Here is an 18226-nt window from a genome sequence, read left to right as displayed (position 1 = left end):
ATTGTATATATGTCTTATAATTATTACCTGCATGTACTTTAATTTTTCACATGACAATTCAAGTTATTAAAATAATTATGAATTGTTAATGATGATGATTGAGTGCAGATTGAAGTAATGATGATGATGTTATGATTTAAAAATAAATATATACCAGCCAAGCCAAATAAAAAGTATATAAAAGCTCACTACCACAGAGCACTCAATGACAATGCAGCAACTAACGCTAATAATAAAATGGTATTCAGTTTTGTGCTAACCAATATAGAATTGGAACCTGACACAGACTGTTCCTGGTATTGGAATAAGTCCATAACTTCTTGAGACCACATGTCCCCATGTGTATTACTGGAATCGGGTGTTCCCTGTTCCTGTGTTGCGTCTGTGAGGAGAGGGGATTGTCTGGCTGTCCGGTGATCGCCTTGTTGTTCTGAGGGAGGTGCTACAGGGGGTCTGCACAGGGGAGGGAGTGGAGTTGTAAATGTTTGTGCATTCTAGTGTATTACATTCATGACCCTTTACCAGGATGCAAAGTCAGTATAATAGTGAGATATTAAGTTAATGATCATAACCCAGTCTACTACATCAACTGGTCTAAATCGTATTTTAGGGTACTAGTATTTTAGTGGATTCCTTTTTTATAATTAACGTAATTATAGATTTCACTTACTTAGATTTAATGTAGTTCCAGATGCGATCATTTGCCTCAGGTGAGAGAGTGGGGTAGTCTCTGCGGGGAGTCTCCTCTCCCTGGGTGGCATCCAGGTCTATGACTCGCTTGTTGGGGTCACCCAGTTGGACAGTGTTTGAGGGGAGAGTGGGACTGTAGGAAGTGGAGGCGGGTTAATAATTGATACATTGGTAATGTGCAGAGAACCTGGTATATAGTATTCATACGACAGTGAAAACCTAGCTGTTGTCTATTGTGATCTTCCTATAAGACCAGGTCAAGTTCTATAAGCACATTAATGGGTCCTCAAGTCTCCATAGCATGCTGTGTTAGCAGGACACCTCTTTATTAATGTCACCAAAAGGGTGATCCTATATACTGACATGAGAAATATCTACTGACAATAAACTGATTCTCTCTCTTACCCGTCAATTTCTTTTTGCACGGGAATGTGTTCCACCGTGTGTCCTTTCCTTCTCAGTCTCTGGATGACGTTGCTGTTACTGAGATAATGGCCTGTGTATGAGTGTGTGTGTGGGGTGGGGTATGTGTAAGGTGATGGTATAGTACTGAATCGTGTGCCTGTGTGTGGTCAAGCATTGATTGCCCATCCATCTGCAGGTGGGGTTACTAAAAAATTCCCCCAAAACACACACCTGTCTAATCGCACATACGCTTGATGCTTCCCATTCTCAACATAGTTCGATGTGTGAAAACTTAATGCATCCACCAGTGCATATCACATTCACATATCATTCCATTACCAAGCAACCAGGCATCTACATGTATAACCAATCACATTACGCCCATCAATTACCTAATTATTTAAATTATGCACTGAAGCACAATAACGGTTCACAATGGAGGCTTCATAAACAATTTCAAATTAGAGAAGCATTTTTGACATTCTGATCAAAAAAATGCACGTCTTTTAATTTCTCTTTATTTACAGGGATGCTTTCCCATGACAAGCCTTGTATACACAGACATACCGAAGATCTGTGCAATCCACAGTTGCTACAACAAATAGATTCCTTACATACACAAATATTGACCCAAAATTTTTAAGTTTAAAATCGACCGACTTACCGGCTCCCAAGGCGACAAAGTACGTTTTGTTTCTTGTGTTTGAAAGAAGGCTATGAATTGAGTTAGCCATTCTTCGATTTCTCCTCAATACCATCTGGTTCCAGAGGTAGTCCTCAACGGAGTGAAGTACAGCTGTCTCGTTAGGAGTCAGGGTCGGGGAGGTCACGGTGATGTTGTCCAAAGGGGGGAGGGGCAGGAAGGAGGTGCTCAATACCAGCTTCTTGAAATCACCACACCTAGAGGGAGAAACATAATAATTATGCTGAGGCTTCAATCTCATACGCACATGAAAGGAGCCCATGCTACGTAGGAAAAATATGTACTTTGAGCTCAGTTGTTTGATTTGATTTTTATATAAGCAAGCCATATTTGACATGAAAAATAATGATAGGAAAAACAGCCATTTTTTGCATAATACAATGTGTAGCGTGTCCGTACCTGTATGTGTAGATATTGCTCTCCTGGTCTTTGTCCGGGGAGATTGCCAGCTGTCCCTCCAAATAGTCCAGCTGTACTCTGAGAGCCAGCTCCACCTGAAGTGAGGAGCATGCCGCGTGAACATTGAGATGTACTAACATGGTAAGGAATGCAGTTAATGTCTTCAGCAAGTGTGAGAGTTTTAATTAATTATCGATTTGATATAAGAGCCAATTATCAAATAATAGCTATTTTGTTGTTAGTATTATCAGATTTACGACAAGTACCGCTGTCAAAACAAAGGGCATTGTTGATGCTCAACAACTCAATTAAGAGCCTATAATTCGACAATCACTATACAGTGTTGCGATTATCAAATCAGAGTGCTAATTTTTGAGAGCAAACAGACTGCATGAGTAGATATAGTGGCAAACGTCGATAGCTACAGGGTTGAATGTGACTGATACAGTTTTAAAAATGTGGATTGAAATTCTTTGAAGCTCCTCGCTTGCAAGTGCAACAGCCAACACACTTGTGATGTCAATTGAACCCAATTAAAGACTAAAAAACAACAATTTTCACAGCATATTAATCAGTAGCTCTTTGCAATTAAAAATAAGTGTTAACCATGTACCGAAAGCTTTGTTCTCAATGGGAAAAGGAAGACACAAAGGCTGTGTTTTCAAACTACATGTTAACCTCTAAATACTATGAATCTTGGAACTAATTAGTATTTACACACACTTGAACTTTTGAGTGTTCCAATAATTGAACATAAAATTAATTAAAGGTACCCACTTCTCAAGTGTTAATTCAATTCAGCCCCTACATGTTTTTTAGGGAGGTTAATTACATGTTTAAGTCGTCATAACGATGCTCTCATTGTACTACCCCATCCCCTCCTCACCTTCTCATCGCTGATCTTGTTGAGTGGCCGACACTGGTCTCGAGGGCTCTCCATTGCTTGCACCTCCTTCCCCAACTTCTCGGCGACATTATCCATGAAGAGATCCAATAGAGGAATATTTCTATTGATAATGTTCTCCTCGGTGAGGGAGCTGATGAGCATTAGGATCCACACGGGACGTTTATTCTTCCAGCCATTCGTCATTGTCTTGAACATAGTGTCACTATATGAGAGGGTAGGAGGAGTACACTTGATAAAAGTAATATTTAGTTACAATCGTTTGCTAGTGTATTTGCCATTAATACAGCAAAAAGACAAAAACATTAGCCCTAGGATAAATAGATGATGAACTGTAATTATGTTTGTAAGAAATGAATGTGGGATTCTTTTCTGTTACACGCACTAATCAGATTGACGGAAAGTGGTATTTGTATCACATCACATTCAAGATGCAAATGTACCTGTCTACTCCACCTAGTAGTGGAGATCCAGACTGAGGAAGCCATTTTGAGAATAGCTTTCTAATGGACTCAAGATATTGCTCGATCCTTTGCACCATATCTTTAGAGAGCACCTCCTCCACACTCTCCACACCACCTGACAACAGCTGGCAGTTGTATAATTCTTGTCTTGTTTCGTCGTCAGAGAGGCGCAGTTCTAGGCACACTTCATCGCATGAGCTGAAAGCAGTCTTCACATTTTCAGGTATAAAGTCCCACAGTTTGGTGTAGGGCACGTGCATGGTCCCAAAGAGGTACAGTGGAGGTTGTGTGTCTACTTTCCACAGGTACGAGTTCTGCAAGGATGATTGGTTATAATATAGTCCATACTAGCAGTTATATCAGTGCCATATTTTGCTCTTGAGACACTAAAGACATTCCTATTATTATTATAAACCATTTCTGGCACTCAACCAAGCACTGTAAAAGATGCAAGCATAACACTGCAATAACTAAAGCAAATTACTCCTGAGGCAATTCTTTCACGTGGGAAACAATAAAACACAACAATACATGCAAATTACACGTTTGAATGGAAACCTTTGTACCTGTTCAGAACAGTCATCAGAGGAGGAGATGAGTGTGAGGAGGGATAACAGGAACGGAATAATGTAGAGCACTTGATGGACAGACATTTTGTTAATAGATCTGCATGTGTAGATATGTAGAGAAAATATCGTAAATAGGATGAAAAACAAACTAAAAAGTATACGCAGTGCAGTGTATATAGTCTGCAGAATCGTACACATTTTCGTAACTAGACCTGAGATCTGCAGTGCATGAGATGCATGTAAAACCAAATAAGCATTGCAACATCCATGCATGCCCATGGTGCATGCTGCACTCACTGTAAAATTGATTTCCACGCCTTTTTATTGCAGAGTTGACACCTTGTTACAGTCTTCTGATTTAGCACTCCAAGTGATTTTCAGCTGTGAGTACAGAAGAGTTGATCTTCAATTTGCTGGTCAGCTTTGGAATTTCTTGACAGAGACTAAACCTTCAGGCATATTTATAGTAACAAACTAGCTTGATTATGCACAACAAGGTAACCGCAAGCGACATACCAACACGTGTACATACATGCGCATTATACGCGTGGGCGTTAGCGAGCAGCTCCCCTGCACAGCCTGGGGCATGCAGTTGACCTTGGTCAGTTTTGTAACACAACTCTAGTGTGGTGGCGACGGTTGCTGGTGTTGTATGTGAAATGCCAATGCTTCACTAATAAGCTGTCTTGACCACTAACTAGGATGGCCATTGTTGAGCTAATTCTGTAATAGGTTGGTATGCATATAATGCTTCTTGTGTTGGCAGCTTTCTCGCGGCCATCTGCAGCTGTTTGCAATATTAGTGAACCCTCAGGCGGTGCTCACATGGATGGTGTGAGAACGCTATAATAATTAGCTCTCACTGGCATGACAAGAGTTAAAATTCAGCCTCGAAAAGCATAAACTATAATTATAGCTAAATAGAGGACTGTGTAAACACTACAAAATCATGAAATTACAGATAACAAATAATGATTATTACATCATCATTACAGAACTGCAGAATAAGGAATTGCTATGTATAATGTACAGAGAAGAGAACAAAGATAATTATGTGTCCTAGCTAATCATGTGAATGTCATGTGATCTCGTTTTCATTGCCTCTTCCTCCCTGGACCTCCGCGACCTCTACCGCCACCTCCTAAATAGAGAGAACCAAATATTCAATATTCTACCAATGAAACACATATCATTATGATGATAACACTCGTATTTCAAAAACAAGAATCATGGCTGCATATCATAAAATCACCATGTGTACGTATCTTTTAAGGGATAAGAATGTACCAGGGATCATGAGCTAACAATTAAGTAAACATTTTTTAAGTCAGATTGTCTTACTTTAACAGTGGGAAGGAATACATCGATCAGGTTGCTTAATACCTTGGTCTGAATGACTCCAGTCGAGACGAAGCCAATTAATGTACACAGAGAATTAGCTCAAGGGCAAACACAAGCACGTGGAATGCTATATACATGTGCAATCATGTAAGTATGCCCCTCAGGCAATACCACCTCAAAAGGCACTGTTCTAATCAACAATAATTAGACGGGACTCACTTATCCTATTACAGAGTCAAGCACGCACATTTCAGCATGGCACAACGACAACATATAATAGCACCACTAGTCTAACACCACCACTCCCTAAACGAGTAAGCATTGCTCAATTGATGCTGTATATAAACTCCCACATTATTTAGCTATTGTTACTATCGAAAAGTGTTTATTGGAAACCTGTTGTTTACCTATTCATTATTGTCCATAGGCAGAGTTTATTTATAATAACAGACATACTTGACAAACATCAACAAAGAAATTGAGTGAGTCATTATTTCCAAGTGCCAAGTAACACACTTCTCATATTACAAGCTCATTAATAAATTGCTCAACGAGTGGCTATATCATATGACTTGTACATGCATGCAGTGATACCTATCTGTAATATGATCGTCATTAAGAACCGACATTGGCTGTCAACTTAGCTACAACCTTTTGTCTCAAGCTCAACTCTCTTAGCAATAAAGAAGTGGCCAGAAACACATGCTATGGAGGCCATTAATCTAGCTAGAAGGGTGACCTGCGTACAGAATGACCACAAGAGACAGGGTTTCACTGTCACAAGGATATAGTTGGAATGAAAACAACCTTTCAAGTGGTCCCTTAAAATAGACGAACAATTGACTGTTTTCATATTGGTTATAGTTCCTTAAACACATTCAAATGAGGTAATAGAATATCTTCGTGTCATAAACACCCCAACACACTTATTCAAATGCACTGTTGAGTCTTGAGTTTTCTAAATAACTGGCAGCCCCCAACCAGTGGGGTATTACAATGCAAACATCCTGCAAATACTATTCGCAATTATTCCTAGTAAGTACATGGAGAGACTGAGTATAGTAAATATTGCATCCCACATAATAACAGACGATTCATTACAAGAGTAATTACAAAGCAGTTAACTTCCAATAGAAACAAACTAAACAGCGACACTCGCTCAGTAAGTGGGTGGACAGACACTAGCTGATCAACAAACACATTCCAATTTTATAGACTTTCGTAACAAGCTTGTAAACTTTCACAGAGCATCAAAGCTACTCACGCAAGATGAGCCTTAAGTTATGGCTCCTAGCATAATTGAATTTTGATATCCAATGTTGTGTATCGACCAAAGTTTGCATTTCAAATATAGAGTAGAGGACAGTGAGAAATGGTAACAACCAACTACATGCTATTAATAACAAACTCTAATCAATAGAGTACGAACCTATAAATATTATAATTGTTAAAATGCATGCATGGGTAATCTAATTAAAATAAATGGGAATTTATTGTGGCTACAGATGTATAGAATTTGTTGACAGTAGCAAGTGCAGAGTGTGAGTACAGAGTACACAGGAACAGTACCCACGTATATACATGTGTATTACATCATACACTCACCTCCTCTTCCTCCTCGTCCCCTATGGCCTCCTAGTGTGTGTGTGTGCGTGTGGTAGTGATGTGTGTGAGGTGTGAGGAGTGTGTGTGCATGTGGCAGTGATGTGTGCGAGGTGTGAGGAGTGCGTGTGTATGTGGCAGTGATGTGTGTGATGAGGTGTGTGCAGAGTGTGTGTGGCAGTGATAATTAGTGTGAGGTGTGTGTGGCAATTTGTTTTTGCTATGAGAAAAAACTCGTTATGAGAAAAAACCCAGAAAAGTTTAGAAACATGAGCCATCAAAAGCATACCTAATGTTCAGGATTAACTCTCCCCACTGTTCCCGGCATGCAGTCATAATTAATGTGCATGCAAACAACGATTAGGTATACAGAGCTTCTATACAGATCAAATCATCAAAACATATTAGCGTAAATATGCAGGCAATAAAATTTCATTATAAGGCTAACTGATAATAATTACAGTGACCACAGTATAGGCACATACACATAGCATTAAATTATCTATTAATTTTTAGCAAATTGCACTTGAGCTCTGGACACTTCAAAAGGGACCACAGTTGATATTAGACCCAAACAGCAGTTAGAGGGGTTGGTTGGAGTATTAATATTGAATGTGTGCAGTGCAGATGGAGACACTTTTATGAGGTGTGAATGCTATGTCTGACCTATAACACAGCAAAGTTTAACTTGAGGTCGAATCAGAAATAGCTAGTAATACCAATGCAATTTTAAAACCTGTGACTTAATTTCCAGTGCACTTTTATAGGTAATGAGTAGCTGTAGAGTGGCCACATTGTCACAGCTGCAGCTACTGGTTGCTGGATACCAAGCATATGTGCAGGTTGAGAAGCTGTACAAGAAGTGCTTAAACAAACATGCCATGGGAAAATTCCAAGCTATAAAATAAACATCTTGGTATACTGAAGACTAGATAATTATAAACTAAAGAGTACACTTCCTTTTTCCGCACTCTCAGGAAAGGGGCAGCTACCGTGGTGAGAGCTAGTGTTACCATCTACGCCATTTACCTTACTGTACTGTTAGAGCTCTAGAGTAGGAACTGGGGGAGGCTCAACCATACCGCCCACGCATTACAGTGATGTGTTTTAATTGCATTCCAACGGGGCAGCTCTCAACACGTAGATGGTTCCTGGGGCAGAGTGGCAACTTGGTGCCTAGATCAACAGGTTAGCTCATTTTACACACACCACCTTAAGAAGAACCACTGCATGAATGGTCCTAAATTAGGTAGAGGAAAATGAGGTCTCCTGGAAAATTCCTTGTCTTAAATAAACAGCTGTAAATTATTATTGACGGCTAACCGGCTTACACCTATCTAGATCTATGGGCTAGCTATTTACTATTGTACGTTACATCGACTGTAGCTAGGAAGAAAATCGGCAGGGACTTTTTGGGTAGAGAAGCGTATCATAACTATGTTCATCGACATGCTGACTAGTTAACATGATCTCCTAGAATCTCATCAAGAATGCTAACATGAAACGTGAATTGTCAAATCGTCAGCTTGCTTTTCAAAAACAGGAAAATAGGTGTACACAGAGAATTGCGTGACCACATGCCAAACCAGTACCATGCACTGAGCTCATATTGTGCTAGGTACCACGTATGCGCAGTATGCAAAGCTTGCGGATAGGCTTTCATACTTGATTGATCAGCTTAGTTGCATAGTAACGCGAGTCACGTACATCCAGGGTGCAGTGTAAATGTTGACAATAATTAGAAGACTAATTATTGTGACCTACATTTTTATAGGCTTCATTCCATTCATTCTGCTCATTGTGTTACGTAATGACAAGCTTGCATGCACATGTCGACACTTAGCTGTTAGGGCCTGATACCGAATACAATCAACAATCTTTTGTTCTGCCACCCCCACCCCCCCTGGCCATATCTTTGTTCTGGGTCATGTGACTTACCAGCCCCACCCCTTCCAGACTTCCTTGGCATGAAGGTTTCTTCTTTCACCATATCGATCACCTGTGTGTGTGTGTGTGTGTGTGTGTGTGTGTGTGTGTGTGTGTGTGTGTGTGTGTGTGTGTGTGTGTGTGTGTATGGGAGGGGGGTTACTGCAGAGTCGGAGCAGTGTCCATGCAAGTCTCCAGGTATGCATACAAATACACGTGTATTTTAATTAGAAGTAGGTTTATACATGTATTGTTAGAGCTATTTGTCCTACACTTCCAGATGACATGCCGAACATTTGATTACACAAAACAAACAACATTGTGTAGCTACGTCATGTGTTCAAAACAGCGGATGGATATTAACTTACAAACGGTAAATCAGTAAACGGTGAAATTGCTTGCAAATGAGAGGCAGCAAATGAGAGGCAGCATGGTATTATGGGAATTTAACATTGCACCATCGATCCATGACGGACACACAACATTATTACTTGTAGAGAAACATCTCACGAAAACAGGTACTTTATTTATCCAAAGGGTAATCACTAACTCAATCTACGAGACATGTGAGAAGAGGGTGGTCCCTCAGCTGTTGACTCATGTGTGAACTAGAGGGCCACTTACAAGAATTCTGCTTAACTATAATTACCGTGTTGCTATGGATACAAACGTTGTTAACCAAACACACCCTAGCTAGAGGAATTTCACAAACAGTGCAAAACAGTACACACATAATAGAGATCATGTTTGTTTTGGTGTAAAAACGTAAAACAAACAGAGTTCCACTTAAGTCGATAACAAGCTATATATGGTTACATAATTATTATGTCTGAAAAACGGAGCTCCATCGACCTGCTTTCATCCAAGTGTTTTGTGTTGGCTGAAATGTTGAAATAGATATTGGCTGGTGAAGACCCTCAGTAATTACCCAACAATAGAGTGTAGGCCAACAGGCAATAACGGAGGACATACCTTCACACAGGGATGGTTCTGATGATGTAATGCATTACATCATCAGTATATGTAGCTAGCCAGGAAGTGAGGTAATGGAGTATCCTTAGCTACCAGGCCAATCAAGCTTCTCCTCATAAGGTGGATTTCATATAACACATCACATTATTACATAGCAACCTTTATCCGCTACAAAAAAATAGCTGTAGTCTAGAGTACATAGTGTTTTCTGAAATAAATTAAAACAAGTATGGTGGAATTAAACCTAGCTAGCTATCACACATGTGATGAATGGGGGGCTCCTAAAAGGCTACATAAAGTAATGTTAACAATGCCATCCAAACTATTAAGTATCGACCAAAGATATAGACACATGACATCATGTGATACGCTATGTACAAGACGTTGCTGTAACTACACGTATTAATAACCAAAATACTTGACCATGTTACAAGGATTTCTTCTCTAATGCTCAGATACTTTTATAGCCTAGGTTTAATGATACACATTTCGTATATGACTGTAGACTGTTCGTTACATAGTAAAGATGCAACAACAAAACTCTGTACACGGGATTTTCCCTACCATGCAGTACTAAACTATACAGCTTGGGACTCAGTCCCTCAAAGTTCAAAGTTCAAAGTTCATTCACATAATTTGTGAAAATGAAGTGTACTTTCTACATGTACTACATTATATTTATAGGCAACATAATAACGATGTATAGAACCAACTAGATCTATACATGTACAATGTTTCAGCCCAAATGCTACCCTTTATCAAGACCCCATGGTTCCTTCCTAACTAAATGGCTCGTGCAGTTCTAAAAACTTCTACACTGTACATGTACTAACCTCATCGGGTATTCTGAGGTACTTGATCGTGCTGCCTCTGATAAAGCATTCAGGCATCTTCCAAAACCTGTCGCCATCCTAGAGTGTGTGGGCGGGTGTGTGTGTGGTACGTAGTGTATAATAAAATGAAGAGCCTAACTAGACATAATGATGGTGTACATGGCCTGATATTTCTGTACACCTTAATTGCTAACTGTTAATGGGGGAGGGTGGGTGGGTGGGTGTGGGGGAGGGTGTGAGTGTGCAGGGCTGCATCCAGGATTTTGGATCAGGGGGGGGCAAATTGGGCGAATTGGGCAAATGAAAAATGTAGGGGGGGGCGAAGTCATCAGAATTATAGCAGTACAAATGCCAGTATAGCAGTACAATCTGCCAGATCCTAGGGGGGGGGCGAATTACCCCCCTCAATGCAGCCCTGGTGTGTGTGTGTGTGTGTGTGTGGGAGGGGGTGTGAACTCACTCGGGAGGTGCAGATGACTTCTCTTAGTTGAATGTTCATCCAGTTGTCACAGTTGACAAGATGGCCGTTGTATGTCTCTCCATTCTTCAGCTCCACAAGCTGCAGTGATAGTAATTATATGTACTTGTGAATGCTTCCAAAATTGTGTAGGCATCATTCTTGCAAATTTGTATCGTATTCTACTAAGCACGTAAATTTGTTTTAAAATTGACTTATTTGTGCAGCCGCCTTTACCAAGCTAACAGAAATGTCCCATATAGACATTCCACTTTAAATGACCGTTTCACATATGTCACGATACCTCTACCTGAATTGCACCACACATTTTAAAATTGGAAAACCCCATTTGTCTTTAATACAATCATATAAGCTAGTTACTAGGACCTATACCAGCCTGAAAAGTGCTTGATAGATGTGATATAAATGTAACGCACCATGGGATGGCCTTGAGCAGCCTTCAACAGCGACAAAGGTAACTAAATGTACGTACAGAGAAAGCAAATCAAATCAGTACAGTGTTGATCATCACCAACTTTAGAAATACAATAGATTAACATTACAAGAGCAATTAGATCTGGTTTAGAGTCTAGGAGGGAAGCAGTTTTACTTACCATTATTAGTCTGCGGTGCTATATGAACATTCAGTGCTAGCCTGTACTCTGGCTGTATTACCTGTACCCAGAGAAACACTGATGTGACCACTCCTCCTGCAAAGGCACCCACGTGGCAGAAAAAAGAGGGGGCGTATGTAGCTAAACGAGCGGTCATGCAGCACTTCAGTATCCTATTTACATGACATTGGATTGTACTGTTATTATTGCACTGACTGTGTAAGCGATCATGATCATGTACATAAAATTATAAGTGAGAGAATGGTATAAAAAAAAGAGGTTATTGCTATGCCTGGATAATAAGTTTGCAATCTATAACTACGTATAAATAAACAAGCTACGTTAGATACCTGTGATTTATATTTCTAGCTATAGATCTTAACTCTACATATATACAGCTTTGATTATTGGTTAGATTATTCCATCACACTGTTGACTCCGAATTATTTGTCAGCTTGACAGCTTGGACAATGTAGATTAACCATCTTCCTATTGCAGAACCCACACCTGATGCCCTGAGGCTCAATCTCCCTATCCACCCATATGTCGGGTGTGGACTTGATATCAGCTGCCACAGGGAACCCTTTCAAGTAGCACTCGATTTTCTTCAGTTCGTTTCGGAGGCCGAGAGAGAGGAGAACCGGGATAAAGTGTTCAAGGTCCTCAGTGCAGTCGATGGAAACTCCTTCGTATGAGTTAAGCTGCAGAGTGAGTGATTGTAATTGTGTGCATTCTGAGACAATGCTTGCTACCAATATGGTATAAGATATCTAAATTTAGATTTGATAAATCATTAACGGTCTATTTGCATGATGGCCGGCCATGCATGGTTTAGCTTCTGCATAATTGTAGCCTCTTATAATTATTAGCCTGATTACAGCCTGTAAGTGTGTGCATTTTCCTACCCATTCACAGGAGTCCTTTAGTATGGCATGCAGTAGCAATTTGTACAGCTCCAGCTCTGTGCTGTTTAGTCCGCTGTTTTGAAGAGTTGTGATCATGGTGACATATTGTTGCAGTGTTGCTAAGCTGGACATTACTTCTTGTGCTGGACGAGTCAGATTGTCCACATCGTAAACTATTTGTGGTATCTTCTGGACAATGGTACTTCCCTAGTAAAGAAATAATATATACACACAGTTTGAAATGCACTCCAGAGTTATTGGCGAAGTAATTTGTATTAAAATTGCAGCGAATATAATAAAGAATTACAGTAGTTACGTTTGCACTTACCACAAGTCTATTTGTAGCTTCAATCCCGCTAATCACATCAATGATGGCTACTGATGCATTGGTCGGGTTGACTGACATCACTGTCGCTCTTCTTGTGTGACACGGACAACTCTCTGCCAGCTGGGAGCCGAGCGTTAGCAAGAGTAGAGAGGAGATTGTTACTGATAGTGTAAACATGTTTCTCAGTAGATAGAGTTAAATTATTTCTCTGTTTGATGGTCGCTGTATTCTTCTTTTCTCTATATTATGAGTATGCATGGCTATCAATTTAATCTATGGCTTTTAAAGTAAATGAAATGCTATTTTTAGGTGAATCTTCCAGTATAGTACATTCCATGGAGTCCCCTCTAAAATGTCATTTTTACTTTCCCCCTATAATGTACGTTATTACATGAGAAGTGTCGCCAAACATCTATTATAGGCACTTCTGTAATACAATAATTGATTACGTTTCTATGGTTGTTTTTGTGAGCTAATGTAAACTCACTGTATATCAAATTTAAATGTCTATAACTTAGTTAATGTGCTTGTGGTAAACATGAGCGTGTGAAGTATTAAAATAGGAAGTGGGTGTTATTATCTCACAACCAAATGTTACCCTTTCAACATGTCTCCTCATGCAGAAGTGATCACTTTAATTGTATAGACTGTTATCAATGTAGATGTGTGTACAGATCGCTCGTATAGCTAGGCAGCACTAGCTTCATGCATTTTCTCACTTAGCCATTACAACTGTGCTCAATTGAGGTCAGGTAAGGTCTGTAAGTGTGCATGTCAGATAATTAAATATCTGTGCACTGTGTGCAATTTAAGTTATTGAAAGCTGCTTAGCCCCTGAGAATAACAGCTGAGATTTCCTCCTGCTACTGTACTTCGTATAATTTTATGTATTCAAAACAAGTGTATATTCCCTGCCCAATGTGAAAATGCTTTTGGTTGGGTGGTGGAAGTAGACAATGGTGCTCAAATAACAACCTATAGCTTGCGTAATACAAGTTTGCTAATGCTTGGGTATTTCTCTAGGCTAGCAGGAAATGGGAGATTTTTGCAGGTACAAATTTTCGCTATTTGGCTCCAAAACCATCAGCTCGTGGGTTTTAATATTTGAGTTTTAATACCAGGAAATCACACCCACCAATAGTTTTGCATGTGAAATACCGGTGCGTGTGAGTTTATCCAGTTTAATTTTCGTGTATTCTGTCTGCCTTCAAAAAAAGCAAAATTTTGCACCTACTTCACGAAAATTTCCCGCTGTATGCGGTTTTCATATGGTGGAAGTTTTCATTTTTTTCGTTTAAAACTACGTCTAGGTTCTACGTCACTATCCTGAGCGTATAATTTAATATTTTTTATACGAAAATTTGTACCAAAGAAAATTACCCGCTCTATATACAATCAGTATCATGTAGGAGTGAGTTTGGAAGCTATGAATTTAACATACCCTGCATTGTTAGACACGTGTGTACATGTAGTTGTTCATAGCTACTACTAGTGAGGAGCAAGATTCTTGATTGTATATAAATGTCAACTATGTCGTGTAAGCATTACTTAGAAATTACATACCGTTACGGTAGCCTCGAGACCAGCCGTTTGTTTTCTGAAAGAACGCCTGGTCAAGTTCCAATGTATACAACTTGTCTAATTGGTCCAGGAATTTCATGGACCGATAATTGCCTGCAGAAGGTGTATTACCCATGAATATCATTATGATGCTGTAAAACGCTGACTCAGCTCGACAAGTTGTACATTGGAACTTGACTAGGCGTTCTTTCAGATAATGAACGGCTGGTCTCGAGGCTACCGCCATGGTCACCTGTATTTTCTATGCGTTTGATTGTTTCTTTGCATGGTAACTGGCTTCACATAGTGTTTACTGAAAAGCTAATTCCATAGCAGTTTAGAAGTAGAAGCATGACACGATATGATAACTGTCACTCCTATAACATAACATCCTGTGTATATACTGTTTTTCATGATTATCCAATAACAAATTGTACCTGTTGTTTGAGAGACTATGACTGGTCAAGCTATTGCTGTCTTTGTGCTACTAGCTGCAAGTTTCCCAATATTCACTAGTGCAACCACTCAGTACAACAACGATGCACCACCTGAGGCTATTGCCTTTGGGCCGGCTGATACCAGTGGCGCTGGGACTAGAATCAGAGGCATGAGAGAGACTAGAAATGCTGATTTTATCCTCGGTGGGCTATTTCCTGTGCATTCCAGGGGGTACTGTGAACACTTCAATCGTATAAACATTGTAGAGGCCATGCTCTTTGCACTGGATACCATCAACTCTGACCCAAATCTTCTATTGAATGTTACGCTTGGTTATGATATTCGAGACACCTGTTTTATTGAGCAGATTGGTTTGGATGAAACTGCCGATTTGATTATCACACCTATGCAAGGCACGTGCTCAGCAACTGCTGGTGAATCAATAAATCAAACGGTCGCGAACACAACTACTCTAACCACCTTTGGTCTTGTGGGAGCAGCATCTAGCTCTGTATCAATTCCCGTAGCTGGCCTTACCCGTTTATTTACAGACCCTCAAGTCAGTTTTGCTTCTACCTCAGATATTCTTGGAGATAGGGAGCGATACCCATATTTTTTCGGACCGTACCTTCAGATTCATTGGAGGTACAAGCTATTATTGACGTGATTCAGCATTTCGGTTGGACTTACATTTCAACAATATTTTCTCGAAACACTTATGGCCGCTTTGGGATTGATAGTCTAGTAAGGATAGCTGGTGAAATAGGCATATGTATAGATCTAAACGAAGGCATTGATGAGACAGCTACTGTATCTGATTATCAAAAAATAGCAGATAAACTTTCAAGATCAACAGCAAATGTTGTGGTGTTTTACTCTACCCGACAGCATGTACAAGAACTATTCAAACACCTTGAAAATGTCACAACACGGCACTTCACCTGGATAGGTAGCAGTGGCTGGACGCAACTGGCCAACGAATTTCCTCCGAATATAGTGTCCGGTTTCTTTGGAGTTTTGCCCGTTTCAATCATGCTAATTCGTTCCATACCTACTATTCAAGTATCGTACAGGGGAAAAATTTACGAGATCCGTGGTTTCCCGAGTTCCACACATTTTTCAATTGCTCCGGTGAAGATTGTCCACTAGACGTAGTGACAGCTGGCAGTGATGATTTGTTTGTATCATTGGTGATCGATGCGGTGTACACATATGCTCATGCCCTCCAGAACTATTTGAATGACATCTGCGGGTCCCCTGTTGTCTGGAATAGAGAGACGAGTTCATGTAATGGCCAGAATGGAACGTTTGATCGATCGAATTTATTACAGTATGTAGCAAATGTGAATTTTACTAGTTTGACAGGCAATCGTGTATTTTTCAACGAAGAGGGAAGCGTAAAGTCTTTTACGTTTAGAGTAACGAATTATCAAGCCAATACCGAGCAAAGTGAAATTAGCTACAGCCTTGAGAACATTGGAATGTGGAGTGAGCTCAATGCTTTAGATATATATAAGTCAGGACACATCAGTACAATTTTTTGATTCTTCTAGAGAAATGATCCCTGAGGCTGTTAGCTCAGTGTGTAGTTCTTGTGCTCCCGGCCAGTACATTCGCAGAATCGATGGTGCGTGCTGTGGTTTTTGTGATAGTTGCCTGGGTGAGCTGTTTTCAAATAGTTCGCTAGCTTTAAATTGCAGTAATTGCTCTGTGTATGGTGAAATGTGGGGTAACACTCCAACTGTTGGAAGTAATAGTTGTGTCGAGATACCCAAAGTATTTTTGTCATTCAGTCAGCCTTTTGCTATTGTGGTTTCAGCTGGATCTGTCCTCGGTATAATCCTGTTGATCGTAGCCGTTGTATTGCTGGCAGTGTTTTGGAACTCACCTGTTATTAGGGCTTCCAGTCGAGAATCTGTTATACTAGTTCTAATTGGTGCAGCTAGCAGCTTCGTAAGTAGCTTTGTCTACTTATCTCCGCCATCTCTAACAATTTGTGTTCTGCAGCGAATCTTGTTGTGGTTTTGTTTCTCACTAATGAACGGATCTTTGCTAATCAAGGTGATTAGAATCACTCGAATCTTTGTCTTTGAGACATCACTAACAAAAAAGCGGAAATGTGTTCAGTGGTATCACCAAGTTCTCTCTTCTCTTTTGATTATGTGCAGTCAAATGGTTATTGTGTTACTTTCAGTCACTATTGTAAATCCCAATGTCTTGCGTGAAGTACAACTTAACACAATGAATCTCAACTCTCAACCAGAAATTATCATTACTTGTGAGGCTGAACCAATTCTGGGTTTCATTGTTTCAGTTTTGTTCGAGGCTGTCCTTATTCTAATCACTGTGGTGCTATAGGCACCATGACGTTTAAGAGTCCTGCCAACTTTAACGAGTCAAAAACTATCTGCGTCTCGGCGTATATCCTACTAATGATTTGTACCATGTTTTTCGTTTCTTATTTCTTCACTGGATCCGCTCAAAGCCTTCAAAATGCGTTCATCGCCCTGACAACCACTCTCGGAGCTTATACGATATTAGTCAGTGTTATTGGACCACGGCTGTTTACGGTAATCTTCAGAAAAGCTAAGGACTCTAAAAATAAACAAACGTATGACGTACCCCCTACAGTAACGATGAATAGTAACGCTGTAACAATTGATAGCAAATAGCCTAAATCGTATTTGTCTATAATTTAAACACGGTCTGTTCTTTTGTGTAGTTGACTAGCACACAATGTTGTTGCGTTGTACCTTTTTAATTAATTAATGTGTCTGTATATAGCGGTTGAAAAATAAGCGAGCATAAATTTCTGTTTGACTCACCTCGAAATTTATAGTACATGATATAGGAACACAATAATTATTGATAGGGTTTGGAAACCACAGTGCATATGTACGTAAGTGATTGTGTACGTAGAGTAAAGAATCTGTTTCTATAGGTATAGTTAACAGTATGCTATATAATTATAGTACTTGTTAATTCTTAATGGCCGGGAATCTTGTCAACTTATTTTTCTGTTGCTGTGTTCTGACTAATAGCTGGGGACAAGATGGTACATATACTGCTAATTTGTATTGCCCATGCCTATACTTCTGTCTAGTGACATACAGTGG

General features: G+C 39.8%; 3 protein-coding genes and 1 pseudogene across 3 annotated transcripts; 1 reads left to right on the top strand and 3 right to left on the bottom strand.

Moving 5' to 3' along the window:
- Window positions 1–57: 57 nt before the first annotated feature.
- LOC135334620 (metalloprotease TIKI homolog) lies at window positions 58–4604 on the bottom strand. The gene is made up of 9 exons (XM_064529885.1): window positions 4432–4604; window positions 4132–4231; window positions 3545–3879; window positions 3084–3306; window positions 2198–2292; window positions 1760–1995; window positions 1096–1186; window positions 671–823; window positions 58–453 (listed from the first exon to the last, which is right to left on the bottom strand). Exons 2-9 carry the CDS (start codon window positions 4216–4218, stop codon window positions 189–191), a joined length of 1485 nt encoding a protein of 494 aa, XP_064385955.1. The 5' UTR covers window positions 4219–4231; window positions 4432–4604; the 3' UTR covers window positions 58–188.
- Window positions 4605–5017: 413 nt separating this feature from the next.
- On the bottom strand, window positions 5018–12014 carry LOC135334637 (U6 snRNA-associated Sm-like protein LSm4). The gene is made up of 7 exons (XM_064529910.1): window positions 11880–12014; window positions 11703–11744; window positions 11269–11367; window positions 10809–10886; window positions 9016–9076; window positions 7081–7110; window positions 5018–5275 (listed from the first exon to the last, which is right to left on the bottom strand). The coding sequence occupies exons 1-7, from the start codon at window positions 11880–11882 to the stop codon at window positions 5229–5231; spliced, it is 360 nt and encodes a 119-aa protein (XP_064385980.1). The 5' UTR covers window positions 11883–12014; the 3' UTR covers window positions 5018–5228.
- A 65-nt stretch (window positions 12015–12079) lies between these two features.
- Window positions 12080–13490, bottom strand: LOC135334634 (uncharacterized). Its single transcript, XM_064529908.1, has 3 exons — window positions 13113–13490; window positions 12785–12991; window positions 12080–12580 (listed from the first exon to the last, which is right to left on the bottom strand). The coding sequence occupies exons 1-3, from the start codon at window positions 13287–13289 to the stop codon at window positions 12323–12325; spliced, it is 642 nt and encodes a 213-aa protein (XP_064385978.1). The 5' UTR covers window positions 13290–13490; the 3' UTR covers window positions 12080–12322.
- A 1601-nt stretch (window positions 13491–15091) lies between these two features.
- LOC135334558 (metabotropic glutamate receptor 8-like) lies at window positions 15092–16669 on the top strand (annotated as a pseudogene).
- The last annotated feature ends 1557 nt before the right edge of the window (window positions 16670–18226 follow it).

Source organism: Halichondria panicea, chromosome 4, assembly GCF_963675165.1.
Source record: "Halichondria panicea chromosome 4, odHalPani1.1, whole genome shotgun sequence".
Taxonomy (NCBI): domain Eukaryota; kingdom Metazoa; phylum Porifera; class Demospongiae; order Suberitida; family Halichondriidae; genus Halichondria; species Halichondria panicea.
This window is presented reverse-complemented; position numbering and strand designations above follow the sequence as displayed.